Source organism: Nicotiana sylvestris, chromosome 2 (genome assembly GCF_000393655.2).
Source record: "Nicotiana sylvestris chromosome 2, ASM39365v2, whole genome shotgun sequence".
Taxonomy (NCBI): Eukaryota; Viridiplantae; Streptophyta; class Magnoliopsida; order Solanales; family Solanaceae; genus Nicotiana; species Nicotiana sylvestris.
In genome coordinates, this window is record NC_091058.1 from 84,230,657 (window position 1) to 84,256,413 (window position 25,757).

At 38.0% G+C, this 25,757-nt stretch overlaps 1 protein-coding gene across 1 annotated transcript; it reads left to right on the top strand.

Annotated features, from left to right (window-relative positions):
* Positions 1-6,692: 6,692 nt before the first annotated feature.
* On the top strand, positions 6,693-9,748 carry LOC104245060 (uncharacterized). Its single transcript, XM_070166077.1, has 2 exons — positions 6,693-6,769; positions 8,131-9,748. Exons 1-2 carry the CDS (start codon positions 6,693-6,695, stop codon positions 9,746-9,748), a joined length of 1,695 nt encoding a protein of 564 aa, XP_070022178.1.
* The last annotated feature ends 16,009 nt before the right edge of the window (positions 9,749-25,757 follow it).

The window sequence follows — 25,757 nt, forward strand, 5'->3', positions numbered from 1 at the left end:
AAAAGATATCCCCAGCAGAGTCGCCATGCTGTCGCGCCCCCTTTTTTCTCTCCACAAAGTGAGGTCCGGTTCCGACATTCCATGGGGTGTGATAACTTATTTCCTTTTGGGAATTAGGTATTTGAAGAGTCGTCACCTAACGAATTAAGGTGCATTAGGGCACCTAGAGTAATTAACTCATGGATTGGTTTGCATTACCAGAGATTTAAGGCAAAGGCTCGAAATAACCTCGAGGGGAAGGTTTAGGCACCCCTCTTGGTCCACAACTGTGGGTCCCGACCGAACTTATAGTTACAAATTAGTCCATTACAAATAAACAGTTGTATCAAATAGGTTACAAGTAAAGCATGTTGGATAACTCGAGTAATAAGATAATATTTTGTTGAACAAGTTGTATAAAACAAAGGTTTAAAAAAAGAATTTTGGAAAAAGGAGGAGTCCTGGGTTGGTTAGCCTGTAAGATCATCCGACATAATGTTCGGTAAATACTCCTCGATGAGGGGTTACACGTGACATTAGTGCATAGTAATCATATCCCATATCTACCCTTCCCGTCCCCTTAGTGGTCATGCAAAGTGAGTGTTTAGTCAGCGATCTCTATTATGTGCTGTTACCCGTCCCTTCTTAATGGCCCTGGAGGGATTTAGGACCTCTACCTATAAGTGGTTCTAGACAGACCCCTAAGGTTTTAGAGGTGAAAATTCTAAGGCGACAGGAAAAACAACTAGGACATTAACACATAAGATAAAAGGGAGAAAATAGAGGCTCAAAGTTTCCTCCTTAAACAAGGCACATAAACAACACGACTCAAGCACAATTAAAGGCTTTTTATTAAACAGTATCCTAAGGCAGGATATCTAGGTGAATATGCAGAAAATAAGCAACTTATTTTTAGACTCAGAAGTAAGGACCGTAACAGTTGCCTATTTGTTTTTAAAGCATGTTAAGATTAGAAAGACACTAAGTCACAGAAACAGCTTCAGAATTGCAAGCTTTGAAAAAATGCCCTACAGGCTTGCCTACGCGGAACACTGATAACTACATCTTATAGTGAAACAAGGCGAGTTTTAAGACAGACTTTTAATACCTATAGGCATGTTGTCTAATGATAAAATGAGGCAGTTTTGAAAGAACCTTTTTCAGGAAATATACCACTTAATTGAACTGATTCAGAAGTAAACTAAACGTGAACCGGATTGAGTTATTTAAACTAAACTTAGGTGAGATCCATAGGCAAGATTTGATATTGTTCCCTATAGGTATGATATCTAAGTTTAATACTGATTTTAAAGACTTGCAGGCATAGAAACACACATAAACACTTGTTATAATAGAATCCGGGTTAAATCCCATAGGCATGGCATCTATTTGTTAGATTGATTTTAAGACCAGAAGACATGATTTCTATTACAGAATTATTTGAAACCTATAGGCATGATTTCTAACATGGTGAGATAAACGTGACAAGATGTAAAGTCCTATAAGCATGATTTCTACTTGGTAAGGCAATCAGATTAGAATGTAAAGTCCTATAAGCATGATTTCTACTTGGTAAGGCAATCAAATTAGAGTGTAAAGTCCTATAAGCATGATTTCTACCTGTATTACCCCATAAATATGTAGCTACCCATCCCTTTCACTAATTTCGCCAATATTTATATACAAGTTATTACAGACCATATGAATAAATTACATAAGTAAATAAGAAAAGAAGAAGTTATTTTATAGGGAGCCTTCAATTAGGCCCAGGTTTCCAAAGCCTCCAATAGCCTCAAATGCTTTAATTCCATAGACAAAATCATAGTTTAGATGCATCAAAGTTTCCTAAGGATCTCAAGGATCCCGGGTAGTGCTTACACCTAAACTTGGTAAACAAAAGTGAATAAGTGCAGTGTGGAAAGGCCAGCCTCAGTATGCCAGAGTTCAGAGGGTTCTCAAGGATCCAAAGGCAGTACACATACTGGAGGGGGCAGAACTTATTGACTTAGGAGTAGAGTGAAAGTGCTTAACACAAGTTGAAATGTTTTAATGGAAAAACTGTATTAAAAGGAAGTTTGTTTGAAAATAATTTATTAAATAACAATAGAGACAGTTTGAAAAGAGATTGGAGTAGTGAACAACAGTACAACACCTTTAAGACAGGTTCATACATAGCCAGGAGTCATAAAACCAAAACAAGTTTAGTAGTCACAAACATGGGTCAAGCTAGGATTTAGGGATACATAGAACAGTTGATTGCAACAAGCAAAAGTCTTGGGAATTGGTACAAACATGCTCAGAAACAGCTGACTAGACATAGTCACAGAACCAGACATGAAGAACAAACTTACATACAGGGGTGATAGGGATTTGGGGATTCGTGGACCACATGATGGTAAGCACATAACAGGTAGAGATAATTGGTATAGACATGCTCAGAAACAACATAGAGGGTTAATACACTGATCCTAAAGAAGGGATGTACATAACATGCTAATAACATATCAACTACAAGTTTCATAGCAAAACCATAGATAGAAGCAAACTAGAAACAGAATGAACTGAAGCAATAAAAGAATCATATTGTTGTTGGAACTTTGAACTGAAACTAGAACATACCAGTAAAGAAGACAGTAAGCAAAGTGAAAGAGCATGAAAACACAATGGTTAGCCTTAGCTTGCAGCCAGCTAACTTAGAGCAGTAGCAAGTAGCACAAAAAGGGAGCAGAAAGTTTTAAGTATAAGAGAGAGAGAGAGAGAGAGAGTTTTTAACCAAGAGTGTTCGTGTTGTGTTAATGAAAGAGAGTGAATATATATAGTTTGAAAGCAGGTAGCAAATAAGGTAAAAATCAAAATTTATTAGTAATTGCTGAACTCAGAATCAATCAGTCATGAAATCAAGGTAAGTACTCCCTTTAATTAACGGAATTAACTCAAACGGTAAGAACAAGTGATAAATAAGGAAAGAATTCAGTGTATGACTAATAAATAAAGATTCAACTTTAGTAAGTATAGGGTAAACAATTAGGGCTAAGTTCAAAAAACTCCCATTAAGGAAACAGTTCAATAAGAATAAAGTACCACAGCAAACAAGGTAGGTGAATCAGTTAATTTGAACAGACGAGGTAGAAATTTAGGGTTTAAAGGAAGATCTTTCAATCAAACCATAAAATAAGGAATCCGGAATCAATCAAGAGGATGTCATGATTCAGTACTCAGCATATAAATAAAGTAAGAACAACCAAATATGCAGGTTAAACAGTATCGATAGAAAGAGGCAAGTCTTGAACAATCAAGATGAACATAATCACATAGAGGTGGTATGAGTTAGGCTAAGAACTCAGTAAGAGCATATTCAAGGCAAGGTAACCACAAAAACTTAAACAAGAATCGAGTAGTCATGCTAACACACAGAATCAAACAAAGAAAATCTGGAAAAAATTAGGGCTTTTAACATAGGCGAGTTGAAAAAACAGTAAAATCATAGAATCAGTTGAATTATGCAAGAATATAAGTTTAAACATAAAGAATCAGTTTAAACAAGGTTTTAGAAGAAGTTCCAAAAATCTTAATTTTAGAAGAAGGTGAAAACAACTTGAAATCGACGATTCTAGTAAAAGAGATTCAAGAACAGTGTAAAACATCAAAGGAACAAACTCAAATTATTTAAAAATCGTACAGATCTAGGAGATGTAAGCAAAAATTAGGGTTTCAAAAGAAACCCAAGTAGAGATGAAAAAACATGTTTAGAAACCTAAAGAACGTAACAAATATAGTGTGATTTTGCTCGAAATCACACCGGATTAGCCAAGAACAGCCAAAAAGCAAACCCTAGATACAAGTCGGCATGGCCTAAGGCCCTTGAAGGCCTCAGAGAAGATGAACATGGAAATAGAGGAGCCATTGGAGGCTTAGGAGTTAAAGGGAGATCACCGGAGAAGACCGGAGAAGAAGGTAGGAGGTTGAAAGAAGCTAGGGTTAGGTTGGGTGGTTGGGAGAAGAGAGGAGATGAGAGAATACAGTGGCGGTGGTCTCTGAGTTATGGTCTAGGCTTAGGGGTCGTTTGGGATAAAAAAAGGAAGGAACGTATAAGGGCTATTGATCTAAAAGATCAACGACCAAGATTTGACGGGTCCTGTGTCAGGTAGGCGGGTTTAGGGTCTAGGTCGGGTAGTTTGGTGAGAAATTGGGCTGGGTTGGGTTTAATTTAGGCTACAATTGAAATGTAAATCTGGCTATATTTTAAATAGCCAATTTTCACCATATAATTTATAATAAATAATAAATTATTTTTGGAAAATAATTTTATGTACCAAAATGGTTCAAAATAGATATTTAATATTATAAAATATAGGAGATCAATTTGACGCATATAAAGGTAATTATATACTAATGGGGCTAATATTGTAATTATATACAATTTTGCTTTAAAAATACAAAAATGCAATTATAAAAATGCATAAAAAATATTTTAACCATATTTTCGTATAAATATAGACATTAAATGACTAAATTATCACAACAATAATTTAGGGGATAATTTTTGGGGATTTTATGAATAAAAGGGAAGGAAATAAATCAGTTTAAATCCTTAAAATTATGGGAAAAATTATAAAAACCTTGTGCATGCTTATATATGCATATATATTCTATTTTGAAGGTATTCATGCATATATAAAAAATATAGGAAAAATTGGGTATCAACAACAGTGCTTACTCTCATGCAAGAAAGGGAGACGATGATTAGTCTCATGCAATGAAAGGCAATGCTTAGCCAGATGCAATTGAGGAGGCATGGTTTATCCTCATGCAAGAAGAAGAGAAAATGCTTAGTCTCGATGCAATGAAAGGGAGTGCTTAAACTGATGCAATTGAGGAGGCAGGGCTTAGCCTTATGCAAGAAGAGGAGATAATGCTTAGTCTCGATGCAAGGAAATGTAGTGCTTAGCCTTATGTAATGAAAGTCAATGCTTAGCCTGATGCAATTGAGGAGGCATGGCTTAGCCTCATGCAAGAAGAGGAGACAATTCTTAGTCTCATGCAATGAAAGGCAATGCTTAGCCTTATGCAATTGAGGAGGCATGGCTTATCATCATGCAAGAAGAGGAGACAATGTTTATTCTCATGCAATGAAAGTCAATGCTTAGCCTTATGCAAAGAAAAGATAATGAGTGATAGCAGCGTATTTCTTATCTGGAGATATGTTTGTGTTTGGTAATTTCGTCGTTAGGAAGATAGTGATTTTGATATATGTGTATTTCTGAATACTCCTGTTATGTTCATTGTGCCTGTATCCAAAGAAAAGTCATGAGTTCTGCGGGGAAGATTAGTTCGTGCCTTCGCCTGCTTGCTTTGCTTTGCTTTGCTCTGGAGATCTAGTTTGAGTTACCCTAGATAACTTCTGTCTGCCATAGAAATAAAGTTTTTTCAAAAAATATGCATGCATTTGATAAACATAGTTATTTAAAAAACATAGTAGTATACGATATCTAGTAAATTAGATGAACCAATGACTGTGACACTTTATAGACATTGCGACTTCCTTGCATTAGAATTTTGAAGGTCTTCCTCAAAATTCTGCCCCAATTTAATTAATAAGCGATTCTTCGGTCGTTCCGCATATGATGAAATTGGCTGGACCTGCTCCGGAATTTTGAGGGTCCTTCTCAAAATTCTGCCCTAGTTTCTGACCATGGGGAAAATGAAGATTTTATTAAGATGTGGTCGAACCCACAAGGCTGCCTACGTATCCCCTCTTAAACTGGAATCAGGTCAAGCGCAGTTCAGTTACATCAGATAAAGAAATGTAAACAATCCTAAACATAGTATCTTTTGATTGTGTTTGAGTTGATTGGTTTCAGCCAAATTTCTCCGTCCATTTCTGTATGTATGAGTGGTCCTCCTGTTAGTATTCTGTGCGGGAAGATCCGCTTCAGCACCAGCTGCCCCGGTGTGAACTGTCTAGGTCTGACCCTTTTGTAGAAAGCTATGGACATTCTGTTTTGATAAAGTTGACCGTGGCATACCACATTCAATCTTTTCCCGTCAATAAGAGCTAATTGTTCGTAGCAATTTCTTATACATTCTGCATCACTAAGTTCTGCTTCTTGTATAATTCTCAGAGAGGGAATTTCGACTTCGGCGGGAATGACAACTTCAGTACCGTAAACCAACATTTAGGGAGTTGGTCCGATTGATGTGCGAACTTTGGTATGATACCCTAATAAGGCAAATGGTAATTTCTCGTGCCATTGCTTGTGATTGTCTACCATTTTCCTTAGAATTTTCTTGATGTTCTTGTTGGCGGCTTCCATGGCTCCATTCATTTGAGGTCTGTATGCTGTGTAATTCTTATGCTTGATCGTAAAGGTTTCACACATAGCTTTCATTAAATCGCTATTGAGGTTGGTGGCGTTGTCAGTGATGATGGATTCTGGTACCCCGAATCGGCAAACAATACGATCCCTGACAAAATCTACAACAACTTTCTTGGTTACAGCCTTGTAAGATGCAGCCTCAACCCATTTTGTGAAGTAATCTATGGCCACTAAACTGAACCTGTGCCCGTTTGAAGCGGCGGGCTCGATCGGACCGATGACATCCATTCCCCAAGTGGCAAAAGGCCAAGGTGCACTTGTTGCATTGAGTTTATTTGGTGGTACCTGTACCATATCTGTTGTACTTGACACTAGTGAGACTTTTGGACATACCTGATGCAGTCTGTTTCAGCATATATCTCTTCGAGTAGTTTGGAAACTTCCTTGGCGTCAACGCACCGTAATAATCCCAGGTCTGAAGTCCTTCTGTATAGATTCCTCTATTGTGGAAGAAATAATAGGATAATCTTCAAAGTGTGCATTTCTGAGTATGGTTTCCATGCTCCGGGTATTCTCCTTTTGCCAAGTATTCATAGATATCATGAAACCACGGGTTCCCATCTGCTTCTTCTTCAACATGAGTGCAATAAGCTGGCTGATTATGGATTCTTACTGGAATAGGGTCGATGAACTTCTTGTCCGGATGCTGTATCATGGAAGACAAAGTAGCTAGTGCGTCTGTGAACTCGTTCTAGATTCTCGGAATATGTTTGAATTCTATCTTTGTGAACCTCTTCATCAACTTTTGCACGTCAGTGTTTTTAGGGGCATTTATGGGGTGAGTCCCGGGGCACGAATCGGGGCGGGGCGCACATAAAATGCATCTGGGCGTTAGTGAGAGGCCCAGATCCTTTGGGCGTACGCCCCAAGAGAAGAGGCACATGCTTAGGCGCAAGACGCGCTTTAGAACCAAGACCCACGCATGATGGAACTTAACCAATTGAAGTATAATTTTGACAATTGCCCTTATATTTTTTAAACCCTTTTTCGTTTTACCCCAAATATGTCCCCACCGTATTAAAAAAAGCCCTAACCTTATTCAACAGTGAATAATCGTCCACACTCCATAGTTATAATCCATATATGATAGAACCTTGAGCTTTCTCCTCAACTGCTGGAGCTTTTTACTTCACTAATCACTCTAACTCCGAAAATTATAACAGATGTCTTTTGCTACGTTTGGTTTTTGTTTCTTGTTGTTGCTATATTTTAAAAATTTCTGCATTTTGTATGTTTATTGTGTGATTATCAACATGCACTTGTAGTTTCTGACTTTCTTCTTGAAAATAGTAACGAATTGTTAAGGAAAGGACAAAGGAACTATTGTCAAGCTTAATTTTTTCCCTTTTAACTAATGCGTATGTTTATTTCTACTTTTTACAGAATCTTCAACTTAATATGGACTCTTGTATAAAAGATCAATCCTATTTAGTCAATATATCTTATAGAAAGATTGATTTGCCTCACCAGAAGAAGCTATATGAAAATACTAAAACCAACGAGTTAAAATTATTTTTTCCCTTTCTTTAGAAGTAATAAATTTAAGTGTTTGATGGATAATTAAAAAATATAGACTATAGAGTAGTAAGTTATTAACTATAACTTTTTCATTACTAAAAATTGCAAGTAACTATAAACTTTATATTGGCAGGTCATTGTTGACAATGGATGAAGAGGGAAATACAGTGAGCAAAAAAGATTTTGCTTGGAAATATACAATCATGAATCCAGATGAAAACTTCTTTTGATGCAAGTTTTGTAATCAATGATGTAGTGGAACCATCAACAGACTGAAGCAACACTTAGCAGGCACCCATAAAGGAATAAAGCCTTGCCCTACAGTGCCAGATGAAGTGGCCAATGAATGCAAGAAAGCATTACTAAAGCTTCAAAAAGTTAAAACCTTGCAGAATGCTACTTTGGAAGAAATGCGAGCCGTTGCATCTGGAAATGGTATGGGCAATGAATCTGGTACTTCTCCAAGTAGGCCGAATTCACATCCAAAGGCAAGAGGACCAATTGATGATTATGTTAGTGCACAAACAAGTCAAGCTACTTTAAACTCCAAATGGAAAAAAGAAGAGAGGAAAGAAGTTTGTCAGCGAATCGGTAGGTTTTTCTTTTCAAGTGGTATACCTTTTAATGTTGCAAATGACTCATATTATTTACCAATGTTTGAAGGAGTTGCAAATTATGGACCGAGTTTTGTGCCTCCCTCCATGCATGAATTGAGAACTTGGATATTAAAAGATGAGGTTACAAACATTAATAAGATGTTAGATGGACATAAGAAATCTTGGAAGCATTATGGTTGTTCAATTATGTCTGATAGTTGGACAGATGGAAGAAGTAGATGTTTTATTAACTTTTTGATTAATAGTCCAGCCAATACTTTCTTTTTGATATCTATTGATGCCTCTGACTCTATTAAAAGTGGTGAAATGCTTGAATTGCATTTAAATAAAATTATCGATGAAGTTAGAGAAGAAAATGTTGTTCAAATAATTACTGATAATGGTTCTAATTTTGTGAATGCTGGAAAAAGAATAATGGAAACTAGATCTCATGTTTATTGGACTCCATGTGCTGCACATTGTATTGATCTCTTGTTAGAAGATATAGGAAAGTTGACACTTCATCAAGAAACACTTAAAAAGGCAAAAGAAGCGATGAGATTTATTTATGGGCATACTTGGGTATTAGATTTGATGAGGTCATTTACAAATAATCATGAGTTACTGCGTCCTGCTGTCACTCGCTTTGCTACAGCATATCTCACGCTTCAAAGCATTCAAAAGCAAAAACAAGCCCTTAGATCTATGTTTTCTTCTAAAGCTTGGAATAAATCTACTTGGGCTAAGAAACACGAGGGGGTGAAAACAAGAGCCACAATTTTGTTTGATCAAAACTTCTGGCCTTATATTGCTTATTGTGTGAAGCGTGTTACTCCTTTAGTGAGTGTTTTGAGGGAAGTAGATTCAGAGGAAAAATCATGCATGGGATATATGTATGATTTGATGAACAGAGCTAAGGAAAAGATAGCTATAAATTGTGGATCCAACCAAATAAAGTATGGTCCCATTTGGAAGAGAATTGATGATAGATGGAATAACCAACTTCATAGTCCACTTCATGCTGCTGGATACTATTTGAATCCTCGGTTGCGATTTGATGAAAGGTTTTCTAACAATTATGAAATCAAGCAAGGTTTGTTCCAATGCATGGAAAGAATGTTGGGTTATGAAGAGAGATTTAAAGTGGATGTTCAGTTAGATTCATATGGCCACTTGAGAGGGGATTTTGGAAGTCAGTTAGCTATGGATTCTAAGAAAGTACGATCTCCGACAGATTGGTGGATACGTTTTGGAGGCAGTCTCGGATTGGGATTTTGAGGAGGTGTGGCATATTGGTGAGGTACGGGAGGATTTTTTTGGTTTTGTGTGTTCTGGGGAGGTGCTGGGTTTCTGATGTTTTGTTAGTTGACGTCAGAGACGTTCAGGGTAAGGCAAAGGTTTGCCAAGTTCTGGACATGCTCAAGTTCCCCTTGTAACACCAATATCTTATGTTCCAACCATAAAACCAAGTCATTCTGTGCCGGAGTGCTTCGACCATCTAGAGTTTCGACATTCTCTTCATGCATAGCATTGTCGTTCCTGATATTGCTTGTGTTATGCATTCTGGCTTTTCATTTGCTTTTAGGATCACTTGGAGGAGGAGGAGGTAGAGGACCTCTAGATCTGGTATGATATGCTGATGATGCCAGTATGTACGGACCAGCCTTAGGGGATGGAATAAGCAAATAAAGAAAAGAAGAAAAACAAAAAGGCAAACAAGTCAGTAAGGAGTATTAAAAGGATATTTGGGGTTTTTAAACACGTATTGAGGAATTATAAATTCACATTCTAATTTGGGGACCTCATTGTACCCGAGGTAGGCCTAAGAGACACATAAATTTGGAGAAACCCGATGCCAGTAACTGCATCACTTCATTAATATGATAAATGAACCATTACAATAATCATAAAGAGTCACTAATGGTATTTGCCGTATTACAACCAAAGCCTAAAACGAGTCTAGAAAGCAAGTAAAGCATAATTCCTAATCTATTTGGTCCAAGAGGTACCTTCTCCATGCTTGGCCTTCTTTGCCCCATCGATCAGATTCCTTAGGTCGCGCATGTCCAATAGAAGACATGCCCTTGCTAAGAGCCCTCCTTCATTTCCATCCATGTTTTGACAGCCTGCAACCCTGTTTCTCATCTTCCCTTCAAGCTACATCAACCCCTGCTCTAAATATTCCAACCTCTCTATCGACTTAGTAGCGATTTCTCTCCACTCGTTCATTGCTTCCATGTCCGTTGTATGTTATTCCAAATGCTTGGCTTCAGACTCGAAGACCCTTTTACGCAACATCCTATATTGGACTATGCTTCAGCAACGTCATCTATAACCCTATTTTTTAGAATAATCCCTAGATTGACACCCCCCACTATATTATCTACCAACCATGATGGATAGAAGTCCACATGGCCGGCATGATACTGATCTGACTCGATGGTATCTTTCTCCACAATGACCTTTTGATGCCACATGTGTTGTGCCTCAAACTTAAATAGAATGGCGTTCCCTTGGAAGTTTGCCTTGTACTGAACCATTTTGAAAACTCGTGGTATAACATGCTTTCTCCCAGCTTGTCTCATAACTCTGATAGGAGCATAAGAATAAATCCCCCTTAATCCGATTAACACTAGATGAAGAGTATCTCTTGACCTGATAATGAATTCACTGTTTGGGAACCACTTGAACATCCAATGTACTTTGTCATCAGTCAGATTGCTGAAGACGTGTGCCTAGATCATAGCATTTTCCAATTGCACAAACTTGTTTGGGATACAAATCTTTCTCTTCGGTTGGGTGATAGGCTATGTGGTCATTTCATAGTCGTCGCGAAAATTCTTGACAATATTCTCCCATATGAAGGTGTTCCAACAACCATACTTGCAACAATAGATTACAACCCTCGAAATGCCTATACCCCTTCTTGCAACGGTCTAAAGCCCGGTAATATCAACCAAAATCATAGGGACTATGGTGTAAGTTTTCCCCTCAATCCCCTCCATTAAATCCTTAGTGACCATAGCTAGGCGAGTGTGGATCCTTTCTCCTTGTATTGGAAATACCGGCATCCCCAGAAAATAAACAATGAACACAAAAACTCAACGGCGAGTCAAACTCAAATAAGTGATGGCGAACTCATCATGGTAAAGGCGGTCTGACTTACTGTGTTCATAACGCTCATATAGGAAGTTGAATGGTATATGAGACTTCTTCAAACAGACTAAATCATCATTTTTCCTGAAACCCATCATTTTCAAGAAACCTCGAGGAGTGTGATTTTTCGGTACCAACAAACCAGGACTATCCCACAAGAGCCCAGTGAAACCTCCTATTTCTTCCAAAAGGGGAGTCATTTCTATGTCACCAAAACGGAAAACAACTCTCTTCTCATCCCAGAACATAGTAGCGGCCTCAATTAGTGGGTTATTTGGCTGAATGTCTAACATAAAGAGTAAATTCCCGAGGACTCTTTTCATATGGTTTTTGTCACTTGGTGCGAGGTTTTCCCACCAATCCAGCAGCAAAGATGGGATATTCCGAACCATGCCAAATCTGGAGACTTCGTGCCTCATTTCTGCAAAACAAATAGAGTTATCCCTTTCCCCCTCCAGATTTGGCTATTTACACGATAATGATCAGCATATTGGCACGGTTTCTCCAAATAATGCACAGATCGTGATTGTGTCCATTGGGACTATGGAAATCACGACGTACTTTGGACAAGGCTTTGTCTTAGCGAGTTATTACACGGACAACGTTCTAACTCATACTAGGTTTGGATTATTAGAGTGGGGTTTCTACAAGAGTTTAGACTGGTACTCTCAAGTGGACAACTTGAGAGGTAAAGGCACAGAACTGTCGACTGCACCGCTGATCGACTAGTTTTACCGAAAATAAGTCTTTTCAAATTTAAAGGGTGATTTAGAAAGAACGCAGACACTCATCAAGTGCCGCTATGGTATTAATTACGCACGAGTGGAATATGATGTAGAGCATGCTTTCTGCAAATATAAAACAACACATTGTCAAATACGTTTGCATGTTGAAAGAAGTAAATGCAGTTTTGAGTGAAATGTAAATACAAAGAAAGAAAAACAAGGAAGAAGTTAGTTTGCGCAATATGGAAATTGTAATAAAGTAGATAAGGGAGTGAGGGTAGGGAGAGACATGATGTAGCAATTCTTAAAAATGTTTGAAGGAAAGCGCATGTTTTAACCAAATTTAGCAGAGATTTGCATGTAACAACAAATATAATAAAAACACACTTATCAGAGAAGACTAATTCATATAGACCAAGTTCACTTATGGTAAGAGCCTAAAAATCCCCAGCAGAGTTGCCATGGTGTCGCGCCCCTTTTTCTCGTGAAATTGGGTTTCGACACGTGACAACTCTTTTAAGGGAGGGTGTTACAAGAGAGAGTCACCACCTAATGGGTTTGAGGTGCGCTAAGGAACCTATTTTGCAGATAACTCTGTTTGACTAGTTTGCGTCACTAAAGATCGGGTAAGGGCTTGAAATTACCTCGAAGAGAAGGTGTTAGGCACTCTTTGAGGTCGATAACTGTGGGTCCTGACCGAACTCAATTATATGAATTAGTCTATGTGATCAAAGATACGAAACCAAGGAATTTGGGAAGTTTATTGTTAAACATAACTAATTGATTGAAAGACAAGGTGGGGGGTCTTAAATATTTTAGCCTAAAGGATCACCCCGTGCAACGTAAAAAATACTTCGTAACTCCCTCAAGATGGGGTGTTACTCATATTATTAAGTGGGCACAGACTATCATCTCATGCTACCCGATTACTATCTTTAAGTTTTTACCTAAAGCGTACTAGTTGATTCTAAATCGTGCCTTACACGCCCACTACCTGTCCCATGCCTATGATCTAGGAGGCTTTGGACCTCTATTTAGGTAGTTCTAGACTTTGACTTAGGCTGCTCAAAATGATAAAAATAATCGACATACAAAACAAGTTGGACTTCATATAAAAGCAGTTAAGGGCTCAAGTTAGCCTCCACACTTTCACAACAAATGCACACAAACACATTGAGCACTTGAAAGCTTCAGGTTTTAGACTGATTAAAGTTATTGAATCCTATAGGCATGATCTCTAAGTGATTCTGGATTTTAAAAGGCAGACAATTTCATATATAGAAGCCAATTTATTATTACTATTTCTAAAAGACTGCGCAGTTGCCTATTGATTATACGTATAAGAGATTAAGCCTATAGGTATGATATCCAAGTGATTCACACAGTAACTAACGATGGTAACCACATGAAATATGTTCAGAACTACTTAGTCGAATCCTATGGGCATGGTTTCTAATAATGATAATTAGCAGTGTTGAAAATTCGACATTAGCACTTGAAAGAAACGAGCAGGGTAATAATGAAGACTAATTTTAGACACTATAGGCAAGATTTCCATAGTCATGATTGAGATTAATTTTAGATCCTATAGGCATGATATCTAAATTACAGATTAGGTATCATGTAAATTAATAGAATCCTACACAATCTAATGCATGTGCACATTGAAATATTATTCATTTAATATCCTATACGTATGGTTTCTAACAGGTAAAAGCAGAACACATTTGAGCAAAATAGAGAACCTATAAGCAGGATTTCTAACACTAATAACAAAACACATTTGAGCACATTTAAGGCAAGTGTAAAATCAGTAAAAAGAAAGAATCAAACTCACACATAATAAGACGAATATAGAAAAGGTAACACTCAAAATCAAAGGCTTGAACCAATTTTGGTTCGATTTGAAGAAAATCTGTAAACCCTAGTTTTAGGGTAAGTAAGAATCAACAAAATATAGACAAAATTGGACTCACACGGTGTAGAATAAACATGTGTAGACAGAATATCATCCATATTCAAGAAATAGGAGGCAATTGGACAGAATCAAAGTGGTAATACTTGCCATATTTAGGAAAGTATTAGGTAATACTGTGAGCACGTGATTTTTGCCTCACGAAAAACTACTCCAAAATAAATCAAAAATAAAATAAATTTCTTTTACTGTGCAATTTTTGAATTTTTGCGTGATGTTTGTTAAATATTTGTCTTATATCCGTAAATGTTTACTTTGTCATAACAAAATGAAAATAAAAATAAAAATATATGTTGCATGCATATCTAGGATTTAATTATGCATTTAATAATTGATTCAAAAAATAAAATCACAAAAATATGTGTCTGTTCTAATTTTAATATTTCACTGTGTGATTAATGTTTTGTCTATGTGTTAAATAATTGTTATAAAGTAATTAATATTTTTTATGAGGTTAAAATTATTTTATAATTAAAATTAGGAATTTGAATTAGAAAATAAAAAATAAAAAAATATATATAAATGAAACTCGGACCTGGATTAAAATCCAGGCCCAAATCAAGATACCCCCCCACAGCCCAATCCAAATAGCCCAGGTCCGGTCCAGTCCAAAGGAGTCAAAACGACAGCGTTTGGTCATAGTTTATCATGGACCGTTGGATCAAATCCAACCAACGGATGAGATCTCATCACCCTAACCCATAATCCTTACCCGATCCAATACCCGGTTCAACCCGTCCCCCCAAACTTAAGCCAAACGACACCGTTTGGTTAAGTGGATAAATCCTGGCCTTCCATTCTGCTAGATCTAACGGTCAGAATCAACCCACCCCATCCCTATATAAGGCCAAACCCCTACCCCGGCCCCCTAACTAAACACCCCCTCCTCTCACTGTTCATCATCGTCCTCAGACCCACCCCTAACCCTAGCCGCCCTAACATCCCATCGCCTGAAACACGGCGGCGTCAACGCCGCCGGTCACCAAAATAACACCCTAGAACCCCCTGAACATCCTCTATCCAGATATGCTAGCCACTTGGCTCGAATCTTCCTGAAGGTTCTCGAATCTTCATTTGAAGATTCGAGCCGAGCTTAGATCTAAACCAAACAACCCCTAGTTAACACCATAGTACCCCCTAGCATGCCTCGTTATGGATCTGGTGTTTGTTTGGCTCAAATCATTTCAGAGCTTCTCGAATCTTCTTTTGAAGATTCGAGCCAAACAAGAACAAACTCAGATCTGTTCTAAACTGACACCAAATGACCCCTAGGCTACCCTCACCCTTGTGTCGTATTTGGTCCCCCTCGAATCTGACCAGAAATGGTTAAGTCCCAAATCGAACCTTCAAGAACCCTAGAAATACCAGACTTTTGGATTCTGCCCAAATTAAATAAAGATTGAGGTTTAATCGACCTTAGTCGAAGTATTTTCAGTGGAAAATACTTCGACTAAGGTCTGTTTGATTTCAAACAAAGTCCGAATCCAAGTTGAGTTCGAGTCGGAATAAAATTGAAGATTCAGAGGTATTTTTTCTATTTATTTTGTGTAATTTTGTGTTTGTTTCATTAGTCTGTGTAATTTTCCCATCTTTTATTGTCATACTGTCTCCTACCCGTCTACTTGATTCTAAATGTGAATTGTTTCTGTTGGTTGTGATTATTTACAATGTGTGTAATCGACTCGATTAAGTTCGTCGATTAGTTGTATTGTGAATCTTGTTTCTGAAAATGTTGACTGAAGCAACCTGTTTCGGATGGATTATTTTGTTGTAATCAGTTGTTTCTTATTTGATAATCAGTTTAATTAATACTCGTTAATTAAGTCATCTTTTTTATAGTTCAATAAAATCCATCAAATGGATGTTGTATGTGTGTTTGATTTCTGAGCATTAAGTTTCAGGGCATTGTCAGTATATTGACAATGCTCCTGTATCTGTTTGATCCTAACTCAATGTTGAAGTTCTGTTTAAATTGTTATGTTGAATTCAGTGTGATTTTACAAATGTTGATTAGATGTAATTGTGTTAGAAGGTTACATTCTTAGTTAGGATTCAGTCCAAAACTTTAGGATTGGTTGTAGCTGTCTTAAATCAGATTAATAATCAGGTTTGAACAGATTTTAAAAATCTGTATTGTTAGATTTTAAGTTTGACAGCAGTAATAATAGTAATCACAGTAGGATTTCTGAGGGTATTTCTGGGATAGAATAGTAAGGGTAATATGATAGCATAATGGGCTGAAAGTGGAAAGTTATTGGCTATTATTTAAAGTGATAATGGGAAACAAAGGGTAATGGGGCTGCTTAAAATCAGGATAAGATCATTTAAAGTATTCAAAAGCAGTTTTTATTGGGACTTTCTGATTTTTAAAGAGGAAAGGGGTTCAGGCAGCACTTAAAAGAAAGGGGCAGCCCTGTATAAATACAGGGAGCTGGACAGAAATGAAAGGAGGAGAAAAAAAATAAGGAGAGATTAGGAGAAAGGTTAGATTTTGAATACAGATTTTGAAGAGAAAGAATACACCTAGAGTGATATAGAAAGAAAGAGAATTAAGCAGAAAATCAGAAATGAAAATCTGAAGAGGAAGAAGAAACAGAAAAGAAATCAAAAGAGAACATTCACACACACATACACAATCTGACACAGATACAACACCAGAAATAGAAAAATCAGAAATAGGAATTTGAAACAGAAAAGAAACTGAAATCTGAAATATTGTCTTTTCGTTGAATCTGTTCGGATTTATCTGATTCCATTGTTCAGTTAAAATCTGAAGTTTCTTTAAAAATACTGTTACTGTGCATCTGGGTTCCTCGGGTCTTATTATTGCTCAAATCTGTGGAAATACTGATATTTCTGCCAGTATTTTGTTACTGCTGCAACTGCTGAAACTTACTTCTTCTACCTTCATTTCCAGGTACTTATCTTTTAAATTCTATGTTGGAAAGAGATTCAGCATGACAAATAAATGAAGCTTGAATTGTAATACTGCCTTCTATTCGTTTAAGTTTAAACATTTAAATTTCAGCTTTGGTTTCATGTTGGATAACCAGTAGTGAGTTCAACTTGATGGCTACAAGTTAATTGTCTTATTTTGAAATTCATATAAAACTTTGTAATAATGTTAACCATGTCGAAATTTCATTAGTTTAGTTATCTCTGAGTTGTGTAAATAGGAAGCATGGCAGAAAGTTGGCTTTTATTTACACTTTATGGTATTGTTAGCTAGGTATAGCATAATATGGAAATATCAAAGAAAATATGCTATTAGTTTATTTTGTTAGTTAGTTAGTTGTTGTTTAAAGCTAGATGATGTTGGTTGCAATTTGCTATCTTTTGGCACAACATTGGTTGTGTTTATAATCAATAGTTGAAAGACGCGTTAGTATAATCCGCTATGTTCACGATGGTCAAATATGGTGAGTAATATTGTATGCAATATCATTTTATTAAGTCAACTAGACTTGTTCTCTTTCTTAATAATAAAGGGCTTAGGAACTTATACAATGTGAAAGTTAATGTTTAGTAATAATTCATATAGATTGAGAATCAAATTGGTTTGATTATATATATATCTATCCTAACTCAATCATAAACATAATTAATTAATTTAATTTCGCCTATTGGATTAAAAGCAAGTATATGAGAATAAGATGAGATGTACAAGCACAAATTGTAACATTTTATATCAATGGTAATTAGAAATAGAATTAGCACTAAATAAATAATGAAAAATTGTTCAAAAATACTTTTTCCCTTCATAAATCATTTTTGTTAGTTTCATATACAATTCATTCTTTGGCATATATATATATATGTTGTATTTGTTAAAAATCAAATTCTTATTCTTTTCTTTGAATTTGAATATGTTGGGATGAATATAATTTATACTCGGAAATTATAATCGACGGGCAACATTTAATAAATTGTGAATTCTTTTAAAAGAATTTAAAGGCATCCCTTAAATGTGAATTTCTCAGGAATTTCATATAAAATGTGTAGATATAATAAACAATTTGGTGAAAAATCCATAATATTATTACAAAAATTTTGCGCAATTAGGGATGCGTTCGCGTACCCTGACTATATTTTTAAAAGCAAAATTTGGATTATGCGTACGCGCAATTTCGAGCGAATATTTAATAAGAAGGATTCCTCCAAAAAATGTTAAAATAATTTCATATAACCCGGGATGCGCAGTTCACTGTTTAAATATAAGTGTGGTGACGTTCTTAATTCTATTTTAAATCATGAACATATGAATTGGTAATAAAGGATATAATATGATTAATTATATTGTGTACACGTATGCGTGACATGATCCCCGTAATTATGAAAGGTATATAATACGAATATACGTACGAGTAATTCGTTTATATAATTGTAAACAATAAGTAAAAGTGGTAGTAAAATCATGCAATAAAAACGTATTTAGTAAAAATCAAGATAATTAAGCCAATAATAAAAATAGTTGAGCGACCGTGCTAGAACCACGGAATTCGAAAATGCCTAACACCTTCTTCCGGATTAACAGAATTCCTTACTCAGGATTTCTGGTTCGCAGAATAATAATCAGAGTCATATTCTCCTCGATTCAGGGATTAAAACCGGTGACTTGGGACGCCTTAAAATTCTCAGGTGGCGACTCTGAAATAATTAAATAGATCCCGTTTCGACTGTCCTTCAATTGGAGAAAACTCCCCACGCGCCCCGCGGACGCGGTAAAAAGGAGGTGCGACAGCTCTGGCGACTCTGCTGGGGAACAAAGTGTACTGTAACCCAGAACCACTGGTTCAAGGTTTAAAGAATTCGAGCTTAAAATAACTGCGATAATTGGCTTTATTTACTATATGATTTTCAACTGTTTATATGATTAACATGCTAAATGTTTTTTTTACTGCTTTAATATTATTTGAATTGTGAATATATACAACTGCTATGAAACCCCCTTCTTTCTGAGTCTTCTAAATTTATGGTGCATACGTGCGCGTGGCCCACCTTTCTGTTAAAGGTCATACCAAATAAGACGAAGTTGGGACAAGTAACTAGGCCGGATAGACTTTCGTTCTCCCGGTACGTTGCCCCCGCTTCGGCTCAAACTGTCCGTTTGGGTAAGCCAGGTTTAGAACAATCAACCTCAGGTTTTTCACTTAGAATAACTCAGCCATGTACCGGATCCCTAGTAGGAACGTATATTTGCATCATGTACATTTGGCCTTGGAGACTCAACACAGGGGTTGGGTCTGTCTAGGACAGGTGAACCCGAAATAAAAAGACCATCCTGATGCATCCTACTTGCTACTTGTGCACTCATTTGCCTCGAACATGCTTGTTGACCAGCTTAAATGAAATCATGGTGAGAAAAGAGGAATAAAATGGGTTGTTTTAAAAATTTCAAAAAAAATAGTTTTAAATCTTGAAATAAAGGTATTTAATAAATAAAAAAATTTTGAAAATGATTTTTTTTAGTGTATATTTTCAAAATGAGTCTTGACTTTATTAAATTAAATTTCAGATACAAAATGAGCACCACGCAAAACCCCCTATCCACGAATACAGAAGAGTTTCTATTTCAGCTTCAAATGTGGTGGTATGATTTAGGCGAAGCTGGTCAAAAATGGGTCGTCAAGCATTTGGGAAATCTCACGGATATTATGAAAATTAAACCCCATGATGATCTGATTACGGCGTTAGTAACTTTTTGGGACCCTGTTCACAATGTCTTTCGTTTCTCTGACTTCGAGCTTACTCCTACATTAGAGGAGATAGCTGGATATGCTGGTTTTGACGGAAGTCTAAGAAATCAAAGCCTGATATTCACAAAGGCTCCCTCGGTACATCGATTCTTCGGTCTTCTGAACATCAGCAGTCAAATCAGGAAAAGCAATGTCATCAATGGATGTTGTTCCTTCAACTTTTTGTATTCAAGGTTCGGAAAGTCAGATGGGTTCGAAATTCATGAGAAAGGCCTTACTAACAAGCAAAACAAAGACACTTGGCAGATTCACCGTCGCTTTGCCTTCATGGTGGCTTTTCTAGGAATCATGGTCTTCCCAAACAAAGAGCGAACAATTGATATTCGCACCGCGAAAGTTGTGCAAATCCTCACCACCAAAGAAAATCACACCCTTGTCCCCATCATTCTCTCAGACATTTATCGGGCTTTGACTTTATGTAAATCAGGAGCAAAAGTCTTCGAAGGATGCAAAATTTTGTTGCAAATGTGGGTGATTGAACATCTCCAACAACAGCCCAAGATCATACAGTATGGGTCAAACAATGATAATTGCATCGAGAGTTATGAGGAAAGAATAAAAAATTATCAGGCTCCAGAAGGGATAGAAGCATGGGTATCTCATCTAAAGGCTTTAACGGCAAATCAGATTGAATGGACTTTGGGATGGCTCCCGATGAGGGAAGTGATACACATGTCAACCTCAAATAGTTATCTGCTACTATTGGGATTGAGAAGCATCCAGCCGTATGCGCCACTAAGAGTCCTAAGACAACTAGGGAGATATCAAGTAGTTCCTGATGATGAAGATTTGAGTATGCAAGTAATCGAATTACACCCAGAAGCCACTATTCCCGAGGCTCTACTTCAGCAGATGTGGAATGGATGTCGATACTTGAAAAGTGATACGCAAGTCCCAGACACTACAAAGGGTGAGATAAATCCTGGATATGCAAGGTGGTTTGAAAAACGGTCTCGCGTGGATGATGTACCAGAGCCTGAGCTAAGAAGGCCAACAAAAAGACCCCATGTTCAAAACTTCAATGATAAAATCCAAGAGCGGTTGATCTGGGGAGAAAAGGAAAAAGGGTACAAAGCAACTATCCATGCCCTAAAAGAAAATCTGAGAAGCCTCAGTCTGGAGAAAGATTTGCAAGCACAAGAAGCCGAAGGCGAGAAGAAGAGTCTAGCTTGTGAGAATGAAAATCTTCATGCTCGATTCCAAAAAATGAAAAGAGTTTCTGAGACACCAAAGAGGAGCTGGAAGGATCAAAAAACCATCGCTAATCTTTTTGAAAGAATGCAAGATTATGATTCCATTCTTGCGGAAAACGAAAGGGCGTTGAGCAAAGCAAAAGAAAGGATCCAACAATTAAATGAAGAGGCCAGATCTAATAAGGAACGCCAAGTAAGGCAATCCAAAGAAGACAGGGCACAATTCAAGAAGGAAAAAGACCATTGGATACGATCAGAAGATCAGCTTCGTGCACAACTAGAAGAGGCAAGAAGATGCAACAGAGAACATCAAAAAGCAGACATCGACAGGGAAAGAGCGCATGCAAGATTAGAGCAGGCCAGACTCCGAGCTCTATTAGAGTCAGCTCTAGATCGTGAAAACCGTGTCAGAGATATAGCCACCACTCACCAGCAGCAATTACAGGACCAAGACCAACGTCTCCAAGATTTCAGGGCACAAATCCACGACCTGGCGGTCTACACATCTCAAAGTTACGTAAACTGCCAAGGAATGGATTATGAAAGGTTCACAGAGCATGCACCCATTTTTGCCCGTCATCTAGCAATGGAGTTGGAAAGGATGTATCGTACGCTGGGAGGTCATCCAGGTCAAGCCCCACGTTGAGCAAATAATCTATTAATTTACAACACAAGTGGAAAGTGGGGCACGTTGTGAGATGTTAAGAATTGTATCTTTATTTTTATTTAAATGTGTGTGTTTCAAACCATTTTCTTAAAGTTCTCAAATGTAATTCCATCTTTGTATAATGAATAAAAGTGTTTGCCTCATGTCCGAACTACGCAAGGTCTGATTCATGCGGGGGCATGATACGTAGGCAATCTCTATAAGATTCGACCACCACAATAAAAGATATATATAATAAATAAAATTAAAAGTGAGTAACAATAAAAATTTCAAGAAAGTTGGGATGACACAAGCGGCCGAGCAAATGCATAATAGAAAGGGGATATTTGTCTAGGAGCATTGCATCTCAACGTGTAATTATATATGTGTTAAACTCTCAAAACTAACAAGTATGTTCATTTCCAGAATTCAAGCAGTTAGTTTCTCTAAAGAGTATACTGGCATATTATCATTATCACACAAGATCAAAAGGACCAATACCCGAAAGTATGTCTATCCCAGATGTTGACACAGGTATGGAGCTAGAGGAGATGGATGTCGGGAAAATGAAAGAAGAGATGTTTAAACTCAAGCAGCAAATGGCTGAGATGTACCAAGCCTGGTCTACAGGACAGTTACCCCCGTCTTACTCAACTAACCCTGCTCCATCAATGACCCAAACTCAGGATAATATTACCACTGAATTATCCCCAAATTTCCCCATTTACCAGCACTACCGAGGCACCACCTCTCAGACACCGCAGTCTCCACCTCCGAAACCAGTTCCATATTTTCCTCCACCTATGACTCCTGTTTTCGTAGCACCTCCCCCTGCTACATTCCACAAATCTCCTAGTGAGCCTACATTCCAGGCCCAGGACAACCAATATTACCCCCCGGAGCCCACCCTCAAAGCCTCCGAAATCCATTCAACTGCTCCTCGTTTTGATCTCCCAACCGAAATTGACAAGCCAGCCAAAAATGCTGAACAAGAAGAGATGTTCAGGAAGGTCAAGAGTCTAGAACAATCGTTCAGAGACATGCGAGGATTAGGTGGGCAAGTCAGTGTAGCATACAAAGATTTGTGCTTATTCCCCAATGTACAATTACCAGTCGGCTTCAAGATGCCCAAATTTGACCTATACAACGGGCACGGCGACCCAGTAGCCCACTTAAGGGGTTTATGCAGCAAGATGCGAGGAGCTGGGGGAAAGGATGAATTATTGATGGCTTACTTCAGTCAAAGTTTAAGCGGATCAGCTTTGGAGTGGTATACACGCCAGGACCATGGGAGATGGTACACCTGGGATGACCTGGCACAGGCATTCGCATACCATTTCCAATACAATCTGGAAATCATCCCAGATCGACTATCTTTGACAAAATTTGAGAAGAAACACAATGAAAGTTTCAGAGAGTATGGCTTCCGATGGAGAGAACAGGCAGCAAGAGTGGATCCTCCTATGAAGGAGAGTGAAATGGTAGATTACTTCCTCCAAGCCTTGGAACCGACTTACTATGCCCATTTGGTTTCAGCAGTGGGGAAATCATTCAACGAAGTGGTAAAGATGGGAGGTATGGTGGAAGAAGGCCTCAAGACAAATAAAATCATGAGCTATTCAGCGATTAAGGCGACTACTCAAGCTATTCAAAGCGGGGTAGGAGGAATTGGAAGAAAGAAGAGGGAGGAAGCAGCGGTAGTTGATTCAGGAATTTGGTCAGGACCCAGAGGTTCACCACCTTACTATAATCAACAACGACCTCGCCAATCAACTCACCACCACGATTCATCCCAACACTACTATCACCCTGCGGAGCCTCATTTTTCCATTAACCATGCTCAAGCATACAATCAGCCACCTGTTCACGCCAATTGGCGTGCTCCTGCCATACCAAGTACTTACCCACGAGCCTATCCCGGACCAGGTTTCAGGCCTAGGCCAGCATTCAGGGGAGAAAGGGAACAGAAAAAGAAAACTTACACTCCATTGGGAGAATCATACACCAGTCTGTTCCACAGGCTGAGACAGCTGGACATGCTAAGACCAATACAATCCAAGCTACCCAATCCTCCTCCAAAGAATCTGGATTACACCATTAGCTGTGAGTATTGCTCCGGTACACCAGGTCATGATACAGAGAAATGCTGGCATTTGAAAAATGCAATACAAGAGCTGATTGATACTAATAAAATCGAGGTTCAAACCCCCGAAGCTCCAAATATCAATAGAAATCCAATGCCAGCCCATCAAGAGGCCAATATGATAGAAATCATACAAGCTGATGGGGAGACAAAGAAGCCGTCACAAACTGTCATGATGATCAAGTCTCATGAAGCCAAGCCAGATAAGCAGTTAACAGAGGAGAAGCCGGTACCTAAGCAGAACAGAAATGGTGATGAACCATCTATGATAGTCGAGGAGGGATCATCGAGCAAAGTTGCCACAAAACAAGAAAGGCCGAAAGTGATAGTACCAGGGGTTGCTAACAAACCCATTGTATTCGTGGAAGGAGCCCGTACAGATCGGGTTATTATCACACCTGTAACCCAGCTGCCAGTCATCAACAACAAAGCCATCCCATGGAACTATGAACGGGTGACTGTAATGTACAAGGGAAAAGAAGTCAAGGAAGAAGTGTGTGAGGTGCAAGGCTTGACTCGTTCGGGAAGATGTTTTACGCCCGAAGAGTTAAGAAAAACTAAAAATAATCCAACACCAATAAAGAGAGCTGTGACGGAAGAAGAGGCGGAAGAGTTTTTAAGAAAAATGAAACTCCATGATTATTCTGTTGTGGATCAATTGAAGAAGACGCCCGCTCAAATTTCATTGTTGTCATTACTGATCCATTCAGAGGAGCACCGTCTGGCTTTGATGAAAATCCTGAATGAGGCTCATGTTCCTGAAAAAATCTCTGTAAATCATTTGGGAAGAATAGCCAACAGAATCTTTGAGACAAACAGAATTACATTTGCTGATGATGAATTGCCTGTGGAAGGTACCGAGCACAACAGAGCTCTTTACCTCACCGTGAAATGTGAAAACTCCGTAGTAACCCGGGTATTGGTTGACAATGGGTCAAGTGCAAACATCTGCCCTCTCTCCACTTTAAGCAAATTAAAAATTAAAGAGGAGAGGATCCAGAAGAATAGTATCTGCGTACGGGGGTTTGACGGTGGAAGCAGAGATTCATTTGGCGACATAGTGTTGGAACTAACAATAGGGCCAGTTGAATTCACAATGGAATTTCAAGTGTTTGACATAACTGTTTCTTACAACTTGTTGTTAGGTCGACCATGGATCCATGCTGCTAAAGCAGTCCCGTCAACACTACATCAGGCTGTCAAGTTTGAATGGGATCATCAAGAAATAGTTGTGCATGGGGAGGAAAGTTTAAATGCTCACAGCAATACCATTGTACCGGTCGAGGGAACAGAAAATGACCAGGGACCATGGGTATACCAAGTGTCCGACACAGTGTCGGTAGAGAAAATTCCAGAGGGGAAATGCCTTCTGAATCCAAAGATATCCTCTGCATCAGTCATGGTAGCCTATGAAATGTTAAAAAACGGTTTTATACTCGGCAAAGGTCTGGGCTCATCTTTGCAAGGAATTATACAACAAGTATCTCTCCCCGAGAACTGGGGAACATTCGGTTTAGGGTTCATACCCACTGTCGATGACGTGATAAAGGCCAGAAAGTTGAAACACAAGGCATGGGATCTTCCAAAACCAGTCCCACATCTGTCGAAGTATTTTGTCAAGACCGGTGCTAAAAATCGCCCGATAACAACAATTCCTAAATCCCGGGTCAATCCTGAGGAGGAATTGATTGAA